A 24,420-nucleotide genomic window follows, 5' to 3' on the forward strand; every position below is an offset into this window, starting at 1 on the left:
TGCTTAAATTCTATCATTTTCTATTTTGGCACATCCTAAATTGGTAAGTAATTCACCTCCTGAGAAGGTACCTGGTGAATTTAGAACAGCTACCTCTACTTTAGGCATTTTGTCACTTGGCACTCAACTCTTCATCATCACATAACACGTTGGGAGGATGGCTTTTCTAGGGGAGAATGCGGAGTGGAATTTGGTCATCTTCTTCCCCCTTACTTTATTTCAGAAGCTGGGTATGTAGTTCAAAGTTGAATAAGTTAGCTCTGAAAGACCACTATTTTTTTTTGAGGCAAAAATTCCTGAGGTTTGTTAAGCACAGTTAGTTCTGCAGTCCAAGTGCTTTTTATTTCAGAAATATCTGGCTGCCAGCAGGGACAAGATGCGCTGAAATGCCACACGGCAAAGGCCTTATGGAATTCAGTGCTGCAAGATGGACACATTCTACCTGTCCCAAAACAGGAATTCTAGCTCTGAAGAGATTGCCTACACACTGGTTAAACTAAGATGTTTAGATAAACATTCTTGATCCTTATATTAAAGAAAGAGCTGTACAATGACTTGCCACCTTAAATGCATAAAGTTTTCTATCTTTATGAGGCATTAGATTACATGGAGAAGGTTATGTCATTAATTTCACAGCTCTATCTCAGGTCAAAACCCAAACATATTCAGCAAATAAAATACATCTTCAGTCTATAATGTAGGAATACTAAACTGAAAACATAATGCTTATCATTTTCACTCATGTTGTTCCACTCTTACTCCAAAACTATTAAAAAAAACCCTACATGCTATCAGAAGTAAAATAAATAAACAAGAATATTGACTTTTGCTGAATAAAGATGATAAAAAGTACCAAGGTAGCTGTCATTTTCACTCAAGTTTCATAAACCCTGTAACAAAGCCTTTGAATAACATCTTCTGACTACTAAAAGCAGTTTTCCAAAGACCATCTGGACACAAATGAGGCCACACAACTGCTTTTATGATGTTCTGCATGGCTACACAGGTGAGAAAGGAAAAGCATTTGCAGGAGTATATGTGCCTGATGAAGCCTCAAAAGGATTGTATCCTCTGGGACCAATTGCTTCCTAACCTCAGAGATGTCTGATCTGTTTGCCTCAGCTGCTAATTAAAAGAGCAGTGTTTATGCAGCAATGACCTGGAAGCAAACTGTATATTCTCTAGTAGTCTTTCTCTACACAATACATAGAAAAGCACAATGACAGATAGCAAACCTCTTGATAACATTTTTCTGGACAGCTTATCACTGGATTTTTCCTTTTCTGTTTCATCTTTCACAGGGTTTTCTTCTTTCTCAAAAGACTGTGACAACTGGATCTGAATTTTCTCCTGTAAAGAGTAAAAATCAGTTATCAGGGAAATTATTATAAACAATACCTGTAGGACAACTGTTTCGTATTATATTACCTACCTGCCAAAGAAGGAACAAGGAAAACAATTGCCTTCATATTCCTTCTGCTCTCACATATACTTTATACAGCCACAAAATGAAATTATTTGCCCGTAAATCAAGAACTATAGATAAGGCATAGAAAATACCACACACTTCAGAATTTACATATACTTCCATGTGCTGAATACTATTTCAAACTGAATCTAAAGTATCTTATTTGATACACATATGAAAACATTCCAGTTTTTCAGATGTATACATTTTATACAGCTTCTACATTTTTTAACTAATGTACCATTCACAATGTTTTTTTTTCTCTTTTCTTCACAGTTCTTGACTATTAAAAACTTACTTCAATTTTCAGTTGAAACATTTCAATCTAAGACAGATCAGTATTCCCAAATCCACAAAAAAAGGAAATACTTACAGTATAATATTCAGAGACAAAATCTGCAAACCTTACTGTCAGCAGTGCTTAGATCACTCCTGTATATTTTGATGAAGTAGCTCTGCATATAACCATCTCAAAATCCATGTTTTCATACAAGTATGTGAAACATCATAAAACCCTCTTGCCCAAAACAGCAAAAAAGGACTTCCCTTTGAAATGGTAGTGACTTAATGGTCCTCCAACTGAAGATTTTAAGTAGTTTTCATGCCTCTTTACTCCTTAACAACATTGTCAGTGAAGGACCAATGTATTTCAGACAGCAAAGGAGGCAGAAAGAAACAGAGACACCACACGTTTGAATGACTAAGTAGCAGAGTCCTTTGAGAGTGAGACTCTCCCACTACCTTTCATCTTGAAGTCTCTCTAATGTTGATTTTGCTCCCCTAGATTCCAACTGAGTTGCCTTCAACCCCTTGATCTGAGAACATGTCATCTTTCCTAATTCAAAGAGCCTGCCCCTCATCCATTTTTGCCTATCATTTCTTCTGTCCTGCACTAATGCTTTCCCAGGCAAGTCCTCAGCCTTCCTTCATACCCATTCCTACTCATACACAGACAGTATCTCTAAGCTTCTCCTCCTGTGTCTTTCCTCAGATTTGATCTCACTCATGTAAGCTGGCCAAAGTTAAATATAGTCAGGATTCACCCAGACTAAAGACTGTTTCACATGCAAACACATCCTTGCACAACCTGCAGTAATGCTCCTCCCTGCTTAAGTCCATTAAACTGCTCTGCCTTGGACCTGTCAGCGTTGGGCAATGGGAACCTCTTACTAATGAGACCATGGTTAAAAGCTAGTTTCAATATGCTTTTTTGTAGAAACAACTTTTTGAATGAGGTGGGAAAAAAGTGCTGATAGCTTTGTCAGTTCTCTTGCATTATGACCTCTCTCCATATTAACTGTTCGAATTTAATTCATATACAAAACAGCATTTCAAGTGTGAAGACCTGTCAGTTTTTATGAGATTATTTATACCCAAGCATGATTAAAACCATTATCAATCTCTAAAAAAGAACTCTGTTAAAAAATTCTTTCCTAGTGTTAAGAATTCACTAGGCCACAAACCTTGAAGAGTCCAAACAAAATCTTTGCAGTCCTTGCCTCATGAACCTGACTATAATTCAAAGAAGCAGTTTGTGCATCATACCTACTGTTCACCTAGTAGCTGCACAACATTTATTTCAAAAAGAAATAAAGAAAGATGGTTTACATTTTACTACGAAATTATTTCTGACTTGGCTCCACCAATATGGAATTCCCTATTTCACAGTAGTCATGTACAAAACTATCAGTAAATTCAGAGGAATTTTCAGGGTGTTGATTTTCATTCATAGAAAAGTGACTACATATTCTAACCTCATCCAAGGTAAAAGCACACAGCAATGGTTTAGTCAAAGGATTTCGGTAAGTAATCATTTTCTTCTTTTCCCAACAAGAGCTAAAAAAGGCATCACCATCTGAACAGCCAGTTCTTCTACTACCACCAGTTCTACTTCAAAGCACGATACAACAGAACTGTGTACTGAAGGGCACTTGTGATTTCATGCTATAAAAACTGTAGCATCTAATTAAATATGACCTACTTGACTGGAAAGATGTTGAAAAAAGATCTTTTAACATCTATTCCCTAAAATTCTTTCAATCACACGCCGTTTGTAGTGAGTCTCTACTTCATACTGCTTTATCAAACTCCTCACTGTAACTCAGATCATTTATCTTAAGTTCTCATTGTGGCAGAAGAAAGTGTCATCAAATCACAATTGAAAAAAAAAAAAAGGAAAGCCAAAAGAAAGCAACCCAAACCCATTAAAAAAAGAACAACAATGAAAGACTTGAGAAAAAGGTAAGAGTAGGAAACATTACAGAGTATCACTTAAAGGCCCTACATCCTGGAGCTCTGGCTCACCAGCAATGAGCTGAATTTACACAAGTCACTATAGACTAACATTACAGACCCCGGGCTTCTTCCACAACTCCTTCTCCTTTGTATTATTTTGCTGCTGAAGCCATTGTTTGATCTTTGGAAACTTTATTTACTTGTTACCCATAACAACAAGCATCCTTCATATGGAAACCATCTTTCCTTAAAAGGAGCTGAAATGGATTGTCCTAGTAGCTAATACTTACAAAAATAAGAGAATAAAGATTCAGTGTATTAACAAGGATACAAGATCAAATATACAAGTTATGGTATTCCTCTTGCAATTAACTGGTAAGCTTGTACTTACCTAGCACTTTTTAGTAAAGGGCTGCCAGTGCTTTTTAACAACTAAGGCATAAAAATTTGTGAGGTCTTCTCTACATTTCTCAGCCATTGTTCAGATCAAAGGAATTGATCTGCTCAAGCATTTGTCTGGTCTGTCAACTTGAGCCTCTTTCATTATAGCCTTCTGAGGAGAAGCAGCCAGTAGTGGCAGCACTGACTTGCTAAGTTACTTCCACACCTCTATGTGCCTAGGGAGTTTTACCTTGCTGAAAAGCTGCTTTACACACTAATGTGGAAGCAGTGAATGATAAACAGTCACAGTTAAGACTAGAATTATCTGAAAACTCACACCATTTGCTATATAAGTATATTTTTCATCCTATCAAAGATTACAGTTTCTAGTCATTAAAATCCAGGGTTCTTCAAGTACTATCAGCAATTTCATCCAGAATTTTATTCTTCTTAGCTCTTACAATACATTTGAAGTATGAACATAAACCTGGAAGCTATTTTTCTGTTGCAATCAGTGAGACAACAGAACGCTGACTCTTCCAGCACAGAGAAGCAATCAAGAGGTTATTCTTGTGCTGCTAGAGTGGGCTGTGCAAGACAGTCTCTCACTTCGACTAGCCACTGGACCTCCCACATATCCCAAGCACAATTAACACCTACGCATCACCCTTCAGACAATTAGATTGCTCAGAGAAGAGCTCTTCCATATCATTTCCCACAGACTCTTTGGGAAAGAAAGCAAACTGCCTGTATGAGTTGTTACACAGGCTCATGGAAGACCTGTGCCCCATATGACGTGTGGTCCAGCACGAGAACTTGTAAGAAATGCCACTTCTCTTACACATGCCTTGCTCTATAGGGAAGAATTAAATGTCTTCTCTCAAACAGTGCATACTTACTGGGATTTATTTTTATTCTAAATTATTGCTTCTAAGGAAAACTCACAGCTTATTTTGTTTCTTAAAATACAGACCCTTACTGTGCAGCCTATACCAATCTAAGTACAACTTAAAAATTTCATTACGTTAGCAGGCTCAGTTTCCAAATATCTCTAGTGAGCTTATCTAATGCTGCTTTATTAATGAAAGACTACACAAAATACTATTTTCTCATTTTCCCAGGGAGGAAAACAAAACTACAACAAAAAAAAAAAATCCCACAAACATCTATACACTTTGTAGTTCAATCTTCAAAAATTTCAATTAGCTGGACAAAAAACACACTTAAGTTCTCAGCTACATCAGTTCTCTCACTCCTTCTCCAAAACTGAATTACCACTCCTCTAGCAAAACCTCCTCATATTCTGCTATTCTGCTGGTTTCTTCTGCTTAATAGAAGTGAGACTCTTCACAAAAATAGTTGAGCAGCTTTTCAAATTACAGCAAAATAAGCCAATGTATTTCATAAGTCACTAAGGACCATTTCAGATTTGTGAAGGAATAAAAAATGCATTTTGTTCTTCTCATTCCTACACAGAACTAAAACCAGGAATAGCATTTTGCTCTAAAAATACAGACTGAGATAAAGATAAATTCTGGAAAGAGATTTTTCTTTAAATTGTCTAAGGTATTTTTACATTTAGGACCTACTTTAAGTGTGCCCTATCAGCTTTCTGACCTGCATGAATAAAACTACTAGAAATTGTGACTAATATGCAGGAATTTTGCTAAAATATCAGATCTTACAACTGTTCAAATTTTCTAAACTTAAAAAAGGGTACACTACATTGCAAACTAATAGAAATTTTCATATTACTGTTGGTAGACAGTTTAAGACTGCCTCAAGGGCACTGTAGCACCAGGAAGTCTAACTAACCAACAAACCCCATCATCCTGTTCCCTGGGCATCAAGTTATAGTTCAAAAACCAAGCAGTAAATTCTTTGTCTGGTATTACCACCTCTATTAGAAAAAAAACTAAAATAATAAGGTGTGTGCATATTTATGGCATACCCAAAAGGTTTTCTTTTGAACAATAAGTTACTTCACATTGTTTCAGAAACTTCAGTAATGTGATTTTTACCTGGACATCCTGTGATATTTCAGCTGTGGGAGGTGGTGGATATTCTTCACATACAGCAAGGCTCCGAACTAACTTTAACTTTGTGTTTGACTAAAGAAAAGTATGTAAAATTAAAAACTATAGCTTATAAAAAATTTAAATATACCATATGCCATGATTTTTTTCCATTCACTTTATGTAAAATCAAATGTCTGAACACGGCACTTTCGATATTTGCAACAGAACAGGTCATTTCCTTTAGGATGAAAATACCCAAGCAATTGCAACTATTGAAGCCACTGTCAGCACAATAGAGCACATCTAATGAAAAGTAAATAAAATCTTTGGGAAAAGTGTTTCTCTCCATAACAACCAAAGCCATCAAAATGTAACGGCAAACCACAAAAGCAGACAACTAGGCAAGACAAAAAGAATCCAACAGAATAAAACAAAGCTTCAATGCCAAAAAAAAAACCAAACCAAACTAAAGGCACTTTTCACAAAGTAACAAAGCTTCATCAAGCATGAAGAGCTTCCTTAGCATGCCAGCACACAAGACTACTGTACCTTCGACCTTTTTGCTGTCTGTCCAAAAGACTGCACTGGCCGCTGAATGATAGGCACAACAGAAAAGGTTTGTATTAAACTCAATAGTACAATTTTATTAAAGCAAAAGTCTGTAGAAGAGAAAGCTTTCACTGTTATCACTGACATGATGGTCAAATCTGTGAAAAGAACAGCAGGTGCTTTTGGCTGAAGGATTATATGCTCTCCCAGTTTCATTGTGCTTCTTTTATCAAGAACAGATATAACAGGAAGCAAGCATTATTCTCATTCAGCAAGATCCAACCAGTTTACTTTCTCATCCAGCTCCTACAGTTTAAATTCTCATGTCCTAATTTCCTTGGAAACATGACACAGTTTTTATACATTTTCTTCTTACTCCTAAAATCTACCTGGAGAAGTGACATGAAAGAAAAAAACAAACAAAAACCTCCACAAGAAACGACAAAAAACAACCAAACACCCCAACAACAACAAAACAATCACAACCACAAACAACAGACAAATGAAACAAAGCACCCAAAGAAACAAAAAAAACAAACAAAAGCCCAAACTCCCCCAGAATCACCACGGGTTTTATACATTTTCCTGAAATCTACCTGGAAAAGTGATATGAAATAAAAAACAACAAAGAGAAACCACCCAACCAAACACACACACACCACCACCACCATCCCCTCCCAAAAAAAACCCCACAAAAACCAAAGCACAAACCACTGAAACCCCAAACAAAAAAAAAAAAAAGCAAAACCAACACCCCCCCTCCCCCCCCATAAACACCACTGCCTCTACTAGCTTTTTCTTTAATTTTAGGACATCTGGAAGTGAACTTTAAAACACAACCCTGGCCAATTCCTTTCCTTCAGTTCAGTGACTTCCTGTGCCTTGATTTGCTTTCTCTTTCCAGATCCTTTCTATTACTGTTTCTTTTAATAAAAAGCATTGCCAGATTTTTACTGCAGTATGCCTGAGTGAAAGGTACATCTGAATCAGCAGAAGTGTTTAACAATTTGTTAGCAGCATTGTTAAAGCTAATTCAGCCCTCAGTTGCAGTTACACAGGAGTAGAAGCATAACAATAAGTTTTCACTTCACTGTAGAAGTAAAACTGATCGATAGACAAGCCTTCAACAACTGGGTCCTAAACTGTTTTTACTGAGCACAGTCCTAGTATTTGAAAGGAAAAAAGTAACATTGGTGATATACTTTAAAAGAATTTCAAATGCTGTTTAGTGGACACTCTTTCCTGCTTTACAGAAGGGGTATGAATGTCAGAAAGAGCAGATGTAGATTGGATGAGAGGAAAAGGTTCTGCACCATGAGGGTGCTGGAACACTGCAGGAGGTTTCCCAGGGAGGTAGTTGAAGCCCCATCCCTGGAGATTTTCAAGGTGAGGCTCAACAAGGCTCTGAGCAACCTGATCTAGTGGAGGATGTCCCTGCTGCCTGCAGGGAGGTTGGACTGGATGACCTTTGGAAGTTCCTTGCAGCCCAAACCATTCTATGCGAAGGAAACAAAAGCTGTTTGAAAACTTCATGAAAGCAGCCCTCAGATGTTTATCAAGTGCCTTAATTTCTTAGCAGGACATACACATTGCTGAAAAGAACACCTACAGTAAAAGGTTCTAGTATGTAAAAAGCAGAACTCCCATTTCTCTCATTTTCCTCAAGTCTCAAATGTCTTTTTTGTATGTTGTGCCAGTTCGGCTGAAGAGCAGCAGATGGGGAGCTCATTTAAACACATTTCACTATATAACAGGATTTTAAATAGCAGCACTGAAAAGTAACTGAGCTCATCATTTTTTCAAAGGAAGCCTGCTGAGATTTTGAGCAGCAAAGACAGTTCAAATGTTCTCATACCTGGAACAATACAGAGACTTGGAGTTTTGTTATTTTCTTTCTACACTGAAAGCTGGCACTATGCAAACCCTGGTAAAGATTCCATTATACCAAACTACTAAACTTTGGAATTAACTGGATCATTCCCCAGCCTTATATCAATTGTATCAGGCAGGTTCAAATGAAGTAAACTTAAAATCAAATCAGCACTGCCAGTGGAATCTTCAGTTCACTGTCAAAACAACAGGCAAAAATATCTACACTTGAGCAATTGTTTATCTTTTGTGAAGTTTTGGAAGCTTTGAAGCCAATACATAACTGCAAAGAGTGTAAGGAGCAGACACACCACATCTTCCATTTCAGACGGTGTGGAGAGAAGAGGGGAAATCAGCCCCGAAACATTTCAAACTACACAAACAGGGTTTCTAATGCTGTTAACTGAAGCTTCACACCTAAGTTACTGCTCTCAAATTAGAAAAAAACACACATATTTCTATTATTTTTAGGAGTGATTTAAGAGACTCACCAAGATAAGAGATTATTACAGGGAAGCAGGAACTATATAATAAATAAATTTAATTAAGATCTCTGCAAAGCACTTATCTCCTCCTCATCTCAATAAAGACTCAGAAATCCACTGCAGCCAAAACTTAAGTATGGTTGTTCGTGCCAGATAAAGTGAAGCAAATTCCTTGAAATTTAATTGAGACACTGAAACCATCTAGTGTTAAATTTCATTTCTTACTAAGAATGCTTTAAATTTATGTGCTTTTCAAATGTCAGTCACAGAAAATGTGTTTTCTGTGTTGTACCTCATTTCCCACTTTTCTTGTGGAGTTACAGTATTTTTTCCAGGTTGGAAAACCAACTCTATTGACATTGTCAATTACACTGCATTTGCAGACTTTTTTAAGTATAGGAGCAACCTATGGCAAGTTAGAGTAATTTACAATATTTGGGATAGGAAATGAAGGTATTTAAACACCACAGCACAGAATGTCATGAACACCTGATAATTTTTAGGGACTAAACCAACACTAATAAAACTGGGGAGCCACTGGTAAGATGGAGATTCTGCCTTGACTGAATTGATTCAAATGCCTCAGCCACATGAGGTTACTATCCCACCCACCATATCTAGAAACAACTGCCTCACAAAATAATCCTTTGTTAAGGTAGATTTCCTTGCTTTCCTGCATGACTTTAAGGATGTCAAATCTTGAAAGACCAAGCCCCCCACCCATACCCAGCTCTAGATGCAAGGAATAAAGTCCATGCACTTCACAGGTAAGCACAGGAATAAATCTGGCATGGCTGGACTGCAGGCACAGCTAATGTGAGAGAAGATCTACTGTGTAAGGTCTGCACCTGGAAATAACAAAACCCAAAGTCCTGTGATACCAATAGCTACTGCACTCACAGAATGTGAAGATATTTGGCATAGTTCCATTATTGGACAAAATCACATCAACTGGGGTCACTATATTTCCTCTGGAATTCCAGGACAATAGATTATCAGTGCATACTGAAGCTGTTAATCCACGTTTTCTCTCTCTTCAGGTCTGTCAATTTTATCCCTGTCCTAATTTCTCTGCATTTACTAAGCTTTGCTTCTGCAAAGCATCCTTATATTTCTCACTTGTGAAAAATAATTATAACTACTTCAGAATATGTAGCTCTTTGTGAGTGCAAATTAAGCAATTTCTTCTTATTTGCAGCTCTCAGAGTTTCACTGACTTGAGAAAACACTGTGTTAATGAAAGATTAAAAATAAATTTATGCCCCACTTGATGTCATTATGGGCATGATTTCGTGTTTAAAAGCCAAGTACTCCAAACAACTGCATAATGAAAATAGCAATAAGGGTTTTGTCTTCAAAACCCAAAAACTTTTAAAACAAACTACTATGCTTCATTTCCACCTAGAAAATGGGAATTAAGAAGGGCATTACCAAATGCATATAAATCACATGCACCCAGTAGGAGCATTTGCCCGCTTTATTTTCTCCTAATTACATCCACAGATCATGTATATTAAATGCCAAGCAAAGATCTGGAGCTGTTATATGCCTTCCTCTATCAGCACTACACTCTCTAAAACAAGTTGGGTTAAAACAGGTCAGGCACAAGATGGCAAACTAAGAAGTGTGAAAGATTTAGTGAGAAGTACCATTTCTGAAGTAGCATTTGCGCATTTTGGAGAACAGGAATGACAAACTTGAAAAAAGGTTGTTCTAAGGACATGCATTTTTTTCCCCTTCTAAATTAGGTCTCGATTTTCAATCCAGTTAAGAGCTACAGACCTAACTACAGACAGCTTTACAATAGTGAAGGAAAGAACAGCATGGTCTATGGTCACTCAACGTCCAGCATTAGCGAGTAGTGACAGCAATTTTCCATGACACAATAGAGAATGACTGATGGAAAAAAAGAGTTTCACCATTGGACACAGAGGCATTTTCAACAGTTCAGAAGAACCAAACATAACATGCCTGATCATTATCTGTCAAAAAGTATTAAGATGTACATTTTGGAGACCAAGACAGTTAAATTCTACCAAGTTCAAAACAGCTGGGGAGAAGACATAGAAAGACTTCAGTACACTCAAGCTAAGGAAGAGGCAAAAAACTAAGGTTTGTGCTAGTATGAAGGGAAGAAACTTGTATAAAGAGAGATTCTGAGTTGCTTGCTAGAAAAATTATCTCTGTCCTCTGGAGGAATTAATTGCTTAATTGGCAGAAATGCAAACCAGAATTATACTAATTTAATACATTTACCTCACCCATATCATACAGAGGATGCATACAACTTCTGCATTCACACCATCAGTCTCCATCCTCTGTGAGGCTTTTCTTCTGGTTGGTAGTACTTTGGTTTTACTCTCCACAACCTCCAAGTACTTTTCCTGATACGAAGTAATACACAGCTTTCTTTCCACTCAATCTTTTACTGCTCTGGCAGATCACCACCCCACCTGAGATCATCTACCTACTTTTTTTTTAATGCAGGTATATTTTATTAGTATACAATCCATAGTCCTGAGTAAGAACAAATTTCCATTACTGAAGTATACATAACCTAACGTGACTTGTTATGGAGATCTTCAGATAAAAAGTAATCTTCTTAATAGTGACTAAAATGCACTATCTTGCAAGATAAACCCAGTCTATTTAATTTTTGGTCAGTATTTCCCAACATGCTAACTTTCTAACACCAGTTGTTATAGTGAGAAAGGTCAGCTTTGGAATCCTGTATTCTAATTCAGAATGATATGTGGTCACCTGACCTGGGGAAGATTAACAGATGAGAGCCAACAGTGACTGATGAACCAAAACCTTTTAGATCAAAGTCTACCATAGTGCTGGCACACACAACTTCTATAAAAGCACATTTCATACAAGCTTCACATTTTCAGTCCCATTTAAATATTGCTTGACTGTCACTTCAAAAATGTGAAAACTCAAAAATCTTTTTTATTAATCTCTAAGTTGTACTACTCTTGCAATTCCTACAGAATTTGGGAGTGCCAGCAATGGATTCTACTATGGTATTTTCTCATTCACGTAGAGACTCCAACAGTGTATGCAACAGCATATATATTACTAATACAAAACACCTCAAAGGCATCTGCACTTCAGAGCCACAGTTACATTTCAAAATATAACCACCAGTTTCTGGGACCAAAGATCCAGAAATATACCCGAACTGAAACCTGTCATGGTGATGGTGCTGGGCCCAGTCCTATTCAATATCTTTATTGATGATCTGGACCAGGGGAGAGTCCAGCATCAGTAAGTTTGCAGATGACACCAGGCTAGGAGCAGGTGTGGATCTTTTGGAGGGTAGGAGAGCCCTGCAGAGGGACCTAGACAGGCTGGATGGGTAGGCAGAGGCCAGTGGGATGAGACTGAACAAGGCCAAGTGCAGGGCCTTGTTCACTTTGGCCACGACCCCAAGCAGCACTACAGGCTGGGGACAGAGTGGCTGGAGAGCATCCAGGAAGAAAGGGACCTGGGGGTATCGGTAGATAGTAGGCTCAACGTGAGCCAGCAGTGTGCCCAGGTGGCCAACAGTGACAGTGGCATCCTGGCCTGGATCAGGAATAGTGTGGCCAGTAGGACAAGGGAGGTTATTCTTCCCCTGTACTCAGCACTGGTCAGGCCACACCTTGAGTACTGTGTCCAGTTCTGAGCTCCTCAATTCAAGAGAGATGTTGAGGTACTGGAATGTGACTAGAAAAGGGTGATGGAGCTGATGAGGGTGTGGAACACAAGGCCTATGAGGAGAGGCTGAGGGAGCTGGGGTTGTTTAGCCTGGAGAAGCCTCAGAGGGGACCTCATTGCTGTCTAGAATTGCCTCAAGGGAGGCTGTAGCAGGTGGAGGTTAGTCTCTTCTCCCAGGCAACCAGCATCAGAACAAGGGGACACAGTCTCAAGTTGTGCTGGGGGAGGTCTAGGCTGGATGTTGGGAGGAGCTTCTTGACAGAGTGATTTGCATTGGAATGGGCTGCCCAGGGAGGTGGTGGAGTCTCTGTCCCTGGAGATGTTCAAGAAAAGCCTGGCTGAGGCACTTCATGCCATGGTCTAGTTGATTGGACAGGGCTGGGTGCTAGGTTGGCCTGGATGATGTTGGAGGTATCTTCCAAGCTGGTTGATTCTATGACTGTTTACAGCCAAGTAAGAAGCCGGTAAGTAAGAACTTAACCATGAGGAATATTACTGTAGTGTGTTCATAGGTATAAAAGCTATTAAGCAACTAACCACTTGCTTCGAAAAACAAACCGAACCCCACTCAAATCCCACCTGCAAGCCACCCTCTGATTTACTCAATTAGTATACAAAAGAACACAACAAATTTCACTGAGCTTCTGATAACACTAACACTCCAACTCTCTGCTCTTTTCCCCACCAGTACAGTAATATGTAATCTGCACTTAGTGAAAAGTAGCACATCCAGTGAAATTTCACTAGTCACTCTATTTAATCATCCATTAGTTAAGAATTTGATGACTATTCTGCTGTTCCCAGAAATTTTGTTTACCACGGAAAGACCAAAGTTTTTGTTTTATGTTACACTGTAAAACATGATGTCAGTGAAAAGGCCTCAAGTGTATAGCATAGTTTAATTAGCGGCTACCATGGTACAAGTGGCATTCATTTCTACTGACTGTAGTGGAAGGCTAATAGGCCTAAAACCTGTCCTGGCTTACCCCACCCTTTTGCTGATGGGGGAAGTAAGGGTGGGAATAAAACAAAGGCTTGGGCCATTATGTCCCCTCCCAAAGTGATTAACAGGTACCCAAAGGTGTTTATGCACTTGTGAGTCTCTTGCCCAAAAAAAAGGGTACGTAAGCCCTGGTTTCACCCAGTATGGTCATTTTGGCAAATGCCATTCTGATTGGTGAATCTCTGTGGACAAAGGAAGCATTACACTCGGGCAAATAATATAAATGGAGCTAAGTTGCAAGCAGGGTGCGTTGCTCTGCACTACTTCACTGAGTTCTGCTCTTGCTTTGTGCTTCAGACTAGCAATGCTTTGACGTACAAGCTTTGACTACCTGGAAATTTGCTGTGCTTCAAGTTTATCAGGAGAAGGCATTAAGTGGCTCACGATGTGGCAAGAAGTGCCACCGACACCGTGCTCTCTGCACATCTGCAAGACATCCTGCCTACACCTTCGCCTACATCTCCATGCCAAGAGAAAACAGAATCAGCTCAAAGATTGTGTGCCTCTTTCCTGGCATCCAGTTTGGGTACTGTCTGGGAATCGTAGTTAGCCCTAGGAATCCAGAAACACTATTTTGTGAGTAAATATTCTTAAGTCTCTATAACTGAATTCTACTGTGCCTTCTGCCATAACAGAAAGGAGTCTCTTGGGTCTCCCTTGAGGGTAAGTGGCATATTATATATTAATGTTCCTTATATTATTCCTAGCGTTCTAGATTCCTTGTTTATTTCCCTCAATGTAATACTTTCCATGACCATGCAAACAACCTATTATTAAAAATTATGGTCTATGGTGAAATTGATAAATATAAAAATTAATACACAGTATTAATTTTGGAATAGATCCTGCCTATATCAACCTCAACTGTTGCAAAGGGCTTCCATAAACAAGGTTCCATTTTGTTAAGAACTGTCTTCCTATGAGTCTGGAAATGCCTATCTTCAACCTAAAAACTCATGTTTTTAATTATACTACTTGTGTAACAGCAATGTTCTGATTGTGATGGAGACTCCTGGACACAACACTCACATTAGCACTAAATTAAAACGACCATGAAGCTGTTGCCATCAAACAGCCTTCATTACACAGTTGTTCAGTTCATCTTGTGTATGCCAGATGATTATTTCAGCCATCACTTATTACACCTGTACAAGAAAAGCAACCCCTTTGCCAAACCCTACAGCTACTGACAGCACTGACAGATTTGTTCCCCTGGACTAGATCTGACTACACCGCAGCACTAGTCTGCAGGAAAGCTGATTTGACAGTTCAGTCTCATAGAAGTTTCCACACTAAAATCTGTTGAAAGAAAAAAATGTAAAAGAGAATTTTTTATTCAGTTACTAATGTGTATGAAAAGAAATAAACCTTGAATTAATTTTGTAAGGCTCACTACTGGGATCTTCCCTTGATGAAAACAACAGCCATCTAAGACCACAGCTATAACATCTACCAGATTTTCAGTAGCAATTGTTTCAACTATGTTACAGAAATATTTCATTTTCAGGATTTATTTTTTCCATAAAAATATCTCTTTACACTGACATCAGCCTTAATAAAGCTTGTACATATTAAAGTGTGAAACAGTATGGTTTTCACAGTGGTCTACAAGATTTATTTGGAAGTAATTTAACACAGTGATAGAGCTTACTTCACTCAGTGGAATATTGAATTGTCAGTCTTGGAACAAAATTCCTCCCAAAATAACCTTGTACTCAATTCTTAATAACACAAATCTGATAAGCTACTGTCCCGTTTTTGCAACCCACTAGAGAATCTTGTCACACCCTATAACCCAGTCAGGATTTTTACCAGAAAATAGTTTATTACTTACCCAAATCCATAAGATTTCTACAGAGAAGTAGTTTTTGTCAAACACTAGCTCTTGTGTTTTCTCTAAGACATCTGCCATTTTCTAGGTTGAGTCAGAAAATTTTCAGTTGCTTTCCTTCACTCCTCACCTTATCTAAGATAGTCATTAATGATCAAGTAGGCAGCCTCAGACAGGATTTAGCTGATTTGCCCCATGTGAAAGAGATCCACCTTTCAGGATCCTTGAAATAAAACATTAACTGCACAACTACACTTTATATGGCAACAAATTTAATACCTCTGTTCTTAAACCATTTTTTCAGTGCATTCTCCTCTAACACAACATATTTTCTAACTATTCCTCTTAACCCCTTTTTCACTTGAAATCTGATACCACAATTTCTTTATCTTCTGCCTTGTAAAGGCCATGCATTTATATGCATCAGCTCCTCAGTGTAAGCAGAACTGCCTAAGCTTGTATACCTAACAAATCATGTATCAAAAAAAAAACAACCCAAAACTGTCATGCACTGAAAAACAGAGGAAAAGAGAAGGCAGAGTACTGTCTAGCTCAGAAACTCACTCCACCATTAATGTAGGGATAAAGTGGTTTGTCCTCTTGCTGGTGGCTAGAGCAAGATTGAGATCTACTGGCCTCTGGAGCTCTGCTGATTTAATTCCTCTGACACCTGGTGATTTGGATTACCTACATCTGACTGCTTCAGCCTTCTGCTGTACAGCTCTGATGTAGGAGTTACACCTGAGCCACCTGTAAGCTGCACACAGTTCAAGAGCCCTAGTCTGGTCACCCGAGCTCAGGGCAGACTTGCTGAGCTGTGCTGTAGTGCTTAGTTCAGGCAAGCAACACTCAACAGCTCAGCATTTCAATCGTGCCACACTACTACTGTTTACTGTATTCTTAACACAGCCCGGTCCCTGAAGCTCTGTCAGGATTAGCAACAGCAAAAACCTGTTTGAGTGATGAGTTTGTCCCTTGCTCTGCTACAATGAAAAGACTGAACTTCACATTTGAATTCAGGAATACACACGTGGGCAAATAGGTTTCCATGAAAACTGCTAAGTCAGATTTACATGAATATAAACAAAAGAGGGGCAAAAGAGGAGAGGAAGCAGTAATTATCCTACTTGCTCCCAGTCAAGCTTTCCTGACCTGTACCAAGGAAACACGTAAGAGGCGGCTAAGAAAGTGAGAAGAACAAGACAGAGACTCATTTAACTTGATATACTAGTCAAAAACTAAATGAAAAAGCTTCTTACCGGCATATTGGTTTTGCTGTCAGGACCATTTTCATCCTTTTCCACTTGAATCTGCTCCTGACTTCCTGATTTTGTAAGGTTTTCGACTTGGTCTGTATCTTTAAATTCAGCTTCTGAACCCTTCATTGTATCAGTTTCATCTTTTACAGTAAGAATATCAGACATCCTCATTAGAAAATATTAATTTAGAATTCTACAAGAAATATGGAACCTTTAGGACAAAGAAAAAGTGAATGACTGAGTAACTTTCAATTTAAAAAGAAATTACATATCTAAACAGCTACCCAAAAGAAACATGATTTTGCTGCAAAAATAATTCCCCTTCCCTGTTACAAGTTTTCCTGTCTTGTACCAGAGGGAAAGAGTGATCAATTTCTTTTCAACCAATTTTGTCAAAAGGCTCAAAGTAGCAAACACCTACAGAAACCACAACCAACAGCTATCTTAGAGGAGAAGACCTGCAGATTTTCCCTCTTCTGATTTCACATCCACACCTGAGCATCCAGATACTGAAAATGAAACCAGCTTCCAACAGAGTGAAACACATTAAATCATAATGCATTAAATGTGCTAACTTCCATAAATTTCATTAAAACCTTTACATTTCCTGGTTGCCAGACAACAAATGGACAAGTTCTGAACGCAGGAAGTATCTTACCTACTAAATGCAGTGAAGCTAGTCTTAATAAAAATAAAGCACACTCTCAAAAGCAATAAAAAGACAGCTTTGGTAATTAGGATAATAGCAACCATTATTAGTAATTATAATTTATAATAATACTTTGAAATACTACATAAAGACAACTCTAGAGATTAAAGATATAACAGAACCACCCCAATTTCCCCCAAGGAGCAAGGCAAACAATTTTTTGTTATTACTCAGATACAGTGCGAGATGTGAAAACAGAATTTTGCCATTTCCTGAAAGAAGAGCAATTCACACAAAACAGTAACGATCAAATAAGATTATGGAGAAACCTAATGAACTATTTGATTTAGTACCTGATGTGTCCTACAGTTTGGGGATTGTGGTCTTCCACAAAAATAAAATAAAAAAGTCCCAAGTTCCTTTTCACAGTTGTCAACCAAGATGTTAGTTGCAATGAACCATCTGGAATCTGGCAGGAGTCGTCCCATGTCCTTATCCCCAGTGTGGAGTCCTGGACAGATCTATGTTGTCTTGAATCAGCAAGAACATCCCTTTTGAATGCCTAAAAATCAGCAAACAAAATATATATTTTTACTTGAGGTGGGGGGGGGGAGGAACATGACAACACCCAAAAACCTCAGCATTTGTCACATCTAATCATTCTACTTGCTTTAACTAGCAGTAATCACATTTTTCATTAGACTTCCAAGAACTTATGTATTACAGAGTTAAAAAGTAGTCATAATAAACATTTTGTTGGCATTCTTAGTGAAACTCTGTTTCTGTAAATAAGCAGGTGTCTTCCAAAAGGTTCTGAAATAAACAGCCAAGCAGTTGTGGAGGAGTAACCCATCAAGAAAACACACAAATCTCCATTAGGGTAAGATCATTTTTCTCTTTGTGGGTTAATAACCTACAAACACAATACATAATCCGTATTTTAGGCAACCTGAATTAGAGAAGGCAATTTTACTTCATTTAACAAAGTAACCACCTTTTAGGAAGAATGTACAAATTTCTATAAAACTGACAATGCTCTAACCTCCTTCCTTTTCAGATTTGCTTTTTTGAGAAGTGTATCACCACACACAAAGCACTGTGCATTTGAAGTGGTAAGCAACAACAAACATGTAATAGCAAACAAAATTTAGCCCTTGAACACATCAAAAATATCCTAAAGCAAAAAATACAAATAACACTCTCTCAAGTCTGTGAAAGATATTCTGAGGTAAAAGAGATGAAAAGGATCTCTGCACTACATTCCACAAACTCTTTTCTCATGACTAACCAGGGGCTTACTTAAACCAGTAAATGATGACAAACTTCAAGAATACCTTCTGTTGCCACAGCTGAACTACTTCAAGGTAACATGATGATTAAAATAATATTTTGAGAAAATGAGTGAAAAATATTGGAATTGTTCAAAGTGAAATTAGGAAGCAAATAAGACATTTACACCATGGTTATAAACACATGATTTTAATCAATGCAGGTGAAGAACCTGATCTGAACTGTTCTTCACAATGAAGAACTGCACTACATGTGAGAAAAAAGGATGGAAAGGATTGAGAAGTCATGTCAAGATCTTGATGTCTCCAACAACTTGCATCTTGGCTGGAAAAACCTGAAAGTATGCAAGTGTTTTGTACTGAGAACACTCGAAAACAATAACAAATTACAAGGTCAGGCTGTGACAGTGCCCAGCCTCTTATCAGTTGCAATGTTTTACTAAAACAAAGACTTCAACATAGGAGAAAACTAGCTAAATGTAACACTGACTTCAGAGAAAAAAAGCTGTATCCTGTTTGGAAAAAAAACCTCCAGAACTTCTGATAGGAAGCAGACTTCAATATGAAATGGAAGAAATCAAATGCTTTAAATTCTTTATGTTCCACAACAGTAGCACTGCCTTGCATTCAAAATTATTTCTGCACACAAAGATACTGCAATCCCTTCCTGGAAAGCAATCCTGAAACTTGCAGCAAGTCACACTTTTTAAAGGCACATGCACAATGAGGTACTTATCCCCCAGCACTCTAAATAAAGCCTGCAAAAGGGATTCAACCAGGAAGAATTCTAAAACTAGCATTTAAACCGTGTAACACGTTTAGCATCTCTTCCTTGAGTTCCACAGTATCTTAACTGTAAACAGTTACAACTCTGAGCAGAGCACCTCAACATGCTGAACTAGTCCTTTGGTACGACTGAGAAGACTGCAATAACATGGTACAGCAGCACAATGCCCCACAGACTTCCATGTTTCCTTGCAGGTGAGATTAAAGCCTGGCTGCAATTACTTTTATAGATCTGAAGTAATACATGGCTTGCTAAGACATAAGAGATAGTACAGATACTTTGACTACATTCTTGCTGAAAACAAGTATGGAAAAGAAAGATAAAAGGTGGGCTGTGATTTAGGTGTATAAAAGATCCTATTCACTGAATCTAATGGAGGAGAAAGGATTATAGATGAAAGAACACACTGGAAATAAAAGGTACAGAAATGCCACAAAGGATATGCAGCGCTGTTTGTTTGTTGAGTTCATTTTTCCAGACAATGCAGACAGTGATTTAAGACTTACGAAGCAGCTCAGATTAACAACCTTTACTGTAAACAAGACTTGAATAGAGATGCTGTTTGGTTTTGTAGACTGACAAATGATTTGTATTGTGCTGAGCCAAACGTCTAAAAATGATTAGGCTGAAGACAGGGCAAAAAAACCAACATATATTTATGTCCAATTGCAAACAATCTTAGAAATTAAGTGTAATTTTATTGCTATTTCCTACATGAGTCACAAAAGTGATAATTTTAATTAAAATCTTGACATTTTCTTCAATTCTATCAGTTCACTAAGTAACATATTTAGCTTATTTAGCCTTTGAGATTGCTGTTCCCATCTAAATAATGTTGAAATGTGTGTTCTTCCCCTCCATCATACTGGTAACACTATGTCACCACCATTCATCCTAAGCTCTGCAAGTTCTCTCTCTGAGAAGTGGTAACCACTTCATCTAGGTAATTATTCTGCATAATCCCTTTTTCAGTGGGCAAATTGTTTTTAATCAGCTTCAAGATGGAATTCTAGTACTACACAGGCATACACTTTTCAGTCAGAACAACTGTCAAAAAGCTCTATTGCTTTTTTTTTTTTGCACAGCCCAGAGGATGAGTGTAAAAACAAAGACATTAAGCAAAGCCATTCCTTGAGTTTAATGACAGAAGGTTCCCAAATCATCATACATAGAAAAACACCCAGTCCTCTGCTTCAGGTTCTAACCTGAAAATCATCATATGAAAACCTGCTAAATTGACTTGTAGTGAGTGAGGATATTTCTGGGAACAGAATCCACTTGGCTTAATCCTATTTCTGTAACAGGCATCAAGATTTCTATCTTCTTGTTGGCAGTGTAGATGGAGATAGGAAGCTTTGCTCTGCCCATGACAGAGCAAATAAATTATTATTTTAAGGGTAAAAGACAGAAGGTGACTTTTTTGACTGTCATGCAATTACTGTCAAAAAGACTCTAGAAATAGCTCTCAAAATAACAGATATCTAACAAGTTTAGGGCAGGAAATTGAATTGGAAGGGTGGGAAAGAAAACTCTACATTCAACATACAAATGGAACACATTGTCAATGAAAATATGTTAAACAAGCTTCAATTTACCAGATATTTCAGTGGAATTCTTGCAGAGGACTGGAGCGTTCCTTGTTGTGGAAAACATCCACTCACCTTAATTTTACTATGGCTTTAAGTTCACCCCCTAACCTGACAGTCAAATTCAGATAGTGAAAAATTCCCAATAAGGCTTGTTGCAAATCATTCAGGAATCTTCAGAATGTATGCAGCACCTTGCCTTATCTCTCAACATTTGTTTTAGTTACATGTAGAACTCTACTTTTCCTCAGCAGATGCTTTAACTTCCATGCACTAAAGGCTGGAACTTAATTATCTACCTGTACTCTCCCTGAAACCAGGATCACAGGATGTTAGGGGTTGGAAGGAACCCAGAGAGATCATAGAGTCCAATCCCCCTGCCAGAGCAGGACCATACAATCTAGCTCAGGTTACACAGGAACACATCCAGACAGGCCTTGAAAGGCTCCAGAGAAGGAGACTCCACAGCCTCTCTGGGGAGCCTGTTCCAGTGTTCTGTGACCCTTACAGTGAAGAAGTTCCCCCTTGTGTTGAGCTGGAACCTCTTGTGATTCAACTTACACCCACTGCTCCTTGTCCCATTGCAAGAGGCAAGTGAACAGAGCCTGTCCCTCAGCCCTCAGACATTTATTAAATCCCTTCTCAGTCTTCTCTTCTCCAGACTAAGCAACCCCAGGTCCCTCAGCCTGCCCTCATCAGGCAGTGCTCCAGTCCCCTAATCATCCTTGTAGCTCTCTACTAGACTCTCTCCAGCAGATCCCTGTCCCTCTTCAACTGAGGAGCTCAAAACTGAACACAGTACTCAAAACAAGGTCTCACCAGGGCAGAGTAGAGGTGGAGGAGAACCTCCCTTGATCTGCTGGACACACTCTTCTTAAATACACCCCAGAATCCCATTGGCCTTCTTGACCACAAGGGCACATTGCTGTCCAATGGATGTTATCCACCAGCACTCCCAGGTTCCTCTCAACAGGGCTGCTCTCCAGCAGATCACCTCCCAGCATGTATTGGTACAGTTTATTATTCCTCTCCAAGTGCAGGACTCTGCACTTGCCCTTGTTGAACCTCATTTGGTTTCTCTTTGCCCAGCTCTCCAATCTGTCCAAGTCTTGCTGGATGGCCACACAGACTTCAGCTGTATCAGCCAAGCCTCCCAGTTTGGTGTTATCAGCAAACTTGCTGAGCAGACACTGTCCCTTCATCAGTGTCACTGATGAAGATGCTGAACAGCACCAGACCAGGTTTATGTGAAACAGTACTTAGAAAACCATACATGCTGTACTGTGCATACATCTTAGAGTTTAGCAAAAAGTATCAAAGCATTAAAATATAAAGCAGGAAGTAGTGTTTGCTATCCCAGCACCAGAAAGCCAGCAGCCACAGGAAAGACAGGTGACATACAGGGCCAAGAAGCAGCTGGGGGCAGGAGCAGGTAAACATTAAAATCACAGAATCAAGCAGGCTGGAAAAGACCTCCAAGATGATCCACTCCAACCTATCACTCAGCCCTATCCAATCAACTAAGTGCCTCATGCAGGCTTTTCTTGAACACCTCCAGGGATGGCAACTCCATCACCTCCCTGGGCAGCCCATTCCAGTGACAAATCACCCTCTCTGGCAACAACTTCCTCTTAACATCCAGCCTATATCTCTCCCCCATACAGCTTGAGACTGTGTCGCCTTGTTCTGTTGCAATTGGCCTTGTTAAATCTCATCCCATTGGCCTCCGCCTACCCATTCAGCCTGCCTAGGTCCCTCTGTAGGGCTCTCCTACCCTCCAACAGATCAACACCTGCTCCTAGCTTACTGATGCTGGACTCACTCCCCTGGTTCAAATCATCAATAAAATACAGAGACAAGCAACAAGAAAACGTAGAATTTGTCCCAGCTTTTTACATGCATGTGAAAAAAATGTGCAGTTTTGTTATCTTTGTACAGTTTCCATATGTGAATGTGAGAGATACAGACAGAAACTGATTCTCTCTGGCACCTCTACATTTTTAACATACATTTCTAAAACACTTCACACTTCTGAAATCTTTTCACGTCTTTCAGAAAGATAATCCCAGGGGAGATGAACAGAGGACTGTAATACAGAAGATTTCTGACCAGCAATCAAGAATCCTCCACTCACTACAAGAACCATCTGTATGATCAAATTAAGTGCTCAAAACAGATGGAATAGAATTGAGAGCAGACTGTATTAACCTAATAAAAGGTACCTACAATTTACATGGCTTTGCTGTTGGCTTGCTTTCACTACATTTTACTTCTTAATTCTCCTAGCTTGGAGTCACAGAGCTGACATTCCTTTACTTAAAAGGAAGACTCCTTTATGCACGTACACATGCCCAGAGGAATTGCAGAGGTACATTATTTTCTATTTATGCTGTATTCCATTAAATGGAGAAGAATCCATGTTGTGTTTACTTATTTCTGTTTGAAGCAGGATTATAAGGATAATCTTCCCCAAAGAGGGACTATTAAGAAGGGGGAAAACCAAAAATGCATAAAAGAAGCTCTGCACCTTTACTGCAGAATGACTAGACTAGTAATGTCCTCATGAAAAGCTGCACTGCCTAGTTAAGAGTAATCTACAAATTTGCCTGGCTTTCCTCAGAGATTTGAGGTTTGTACAGAGTCCATGATCTTTCAAAAATCTGTCACAGAAGTAGTTGTAAGAGCAAAAAATGCTCCAGAAAACTGTGGCCTCTTAGTGTAACTTACATAGCAGCTCTGTGCAGCACCTTCATCCACAGCTTAAGAACTGACTGACAGGCACAGCAAAGTCTTTGGGAACGGTCCTACCTTACCTACCTAACATGTAGGCAATACAAGCCTTCCTTGGACGGGGAAACACTTCGTTTCCCCTCCCTTTTTGAGAAAGGTCAGGACCTTCCCTAGGAGAAAAAAAAATAAAATAAAATCAAACCTCTTATATAGAGGTTCAACTGTTTTAGGAAACATTTAAGCACCATGTAAACATATTTACATTAGCATCATAACCTCTGGCTTCCTGTGATGAGAATAAACACCAACCCTCTCAAGCAACCAGAAACCTCACAAAAAGTTACATATGTTTCCTTGTTAGGGAAAAATATTTCTGCCTTAAAGCAAAGATATCCATCAGAATTGTCATTGTGACATTTAACAAAAACTATGGGTTTATTTAAAATAAAATTATTGCACACAGCTACTGCTTAGTTATTGAGAACTGTGTGTAGATGGTGGTCAATTTTAGCACAACAGAGTGATGCCAGAGAGCTAAATCAAGAAACTCACTGCTATCAAAAACAGGAGGTCTTGCTT

At 38.7% G+C, this 24,420-nt stretch overlaps 1 protein-coding gene across 9 annotated transcripts in view; it reads right to left on the bottom strand.

Annotated features, from left to right (window-relative positions):
- The window catches only part of R3HDM1 (R3H domain containing 1), a 54,514-nt gene extending 36,623 nt beyond the window's left edge, over positions 1-17,891 (bottom strand). For 7 of the 9 annotated variants that reach the window (XM_064155799.1, XM_064155789.1, XM_064155834.1 and 4 more), the window contains exons 1-5: positions 17,803-17,891; positions 16,801-17,011; positions 6,652-6,693; positions 6,106-6,195; positions 1,236-1,350 (exon numbers count right to left, since the gene is read on the bottom strand). In XM_064155799.1, coding sequence (XP_064011869.1) covers positions 1,236-1,350; positions 6,106-6,195; positions 6,652-6,693; positions 16,801-16,971 — 418 coding nt within the window. In that variant the 5' untranslated portion in view covers positions 16,972-17,011; positions 17,803-17,891. The remainder of the gene's footprint in view (positions 1-1,235; positions 1,351-6,105; positions 6,196-6,651; positions 6,694-16,800; positions 17,012-17,802) is intronic. The other 2 variants (XM_064155852.1, XM_064155816.1) reach the window with 1 other exon arrangement.
- Between the last annotated feature and the right edge of the window lie 6,529 nt (positions 17,892-24,420).

This window comes from Pogoniulus pusillus, chromosome 2 (assembly GCF_015220805.1).
Source record: "Pogoniulus pusillus isolate bPogPus1 chromosome 2, bPogPus1.pri, whole genome shotgun sequence".
Classification (NCBI taxonomy): Eukaryota; Metazoa; Chordata; class Aves; order Piciformes; family Lybiidae; genus Pogoniulus; species Pogoniulus pusillus.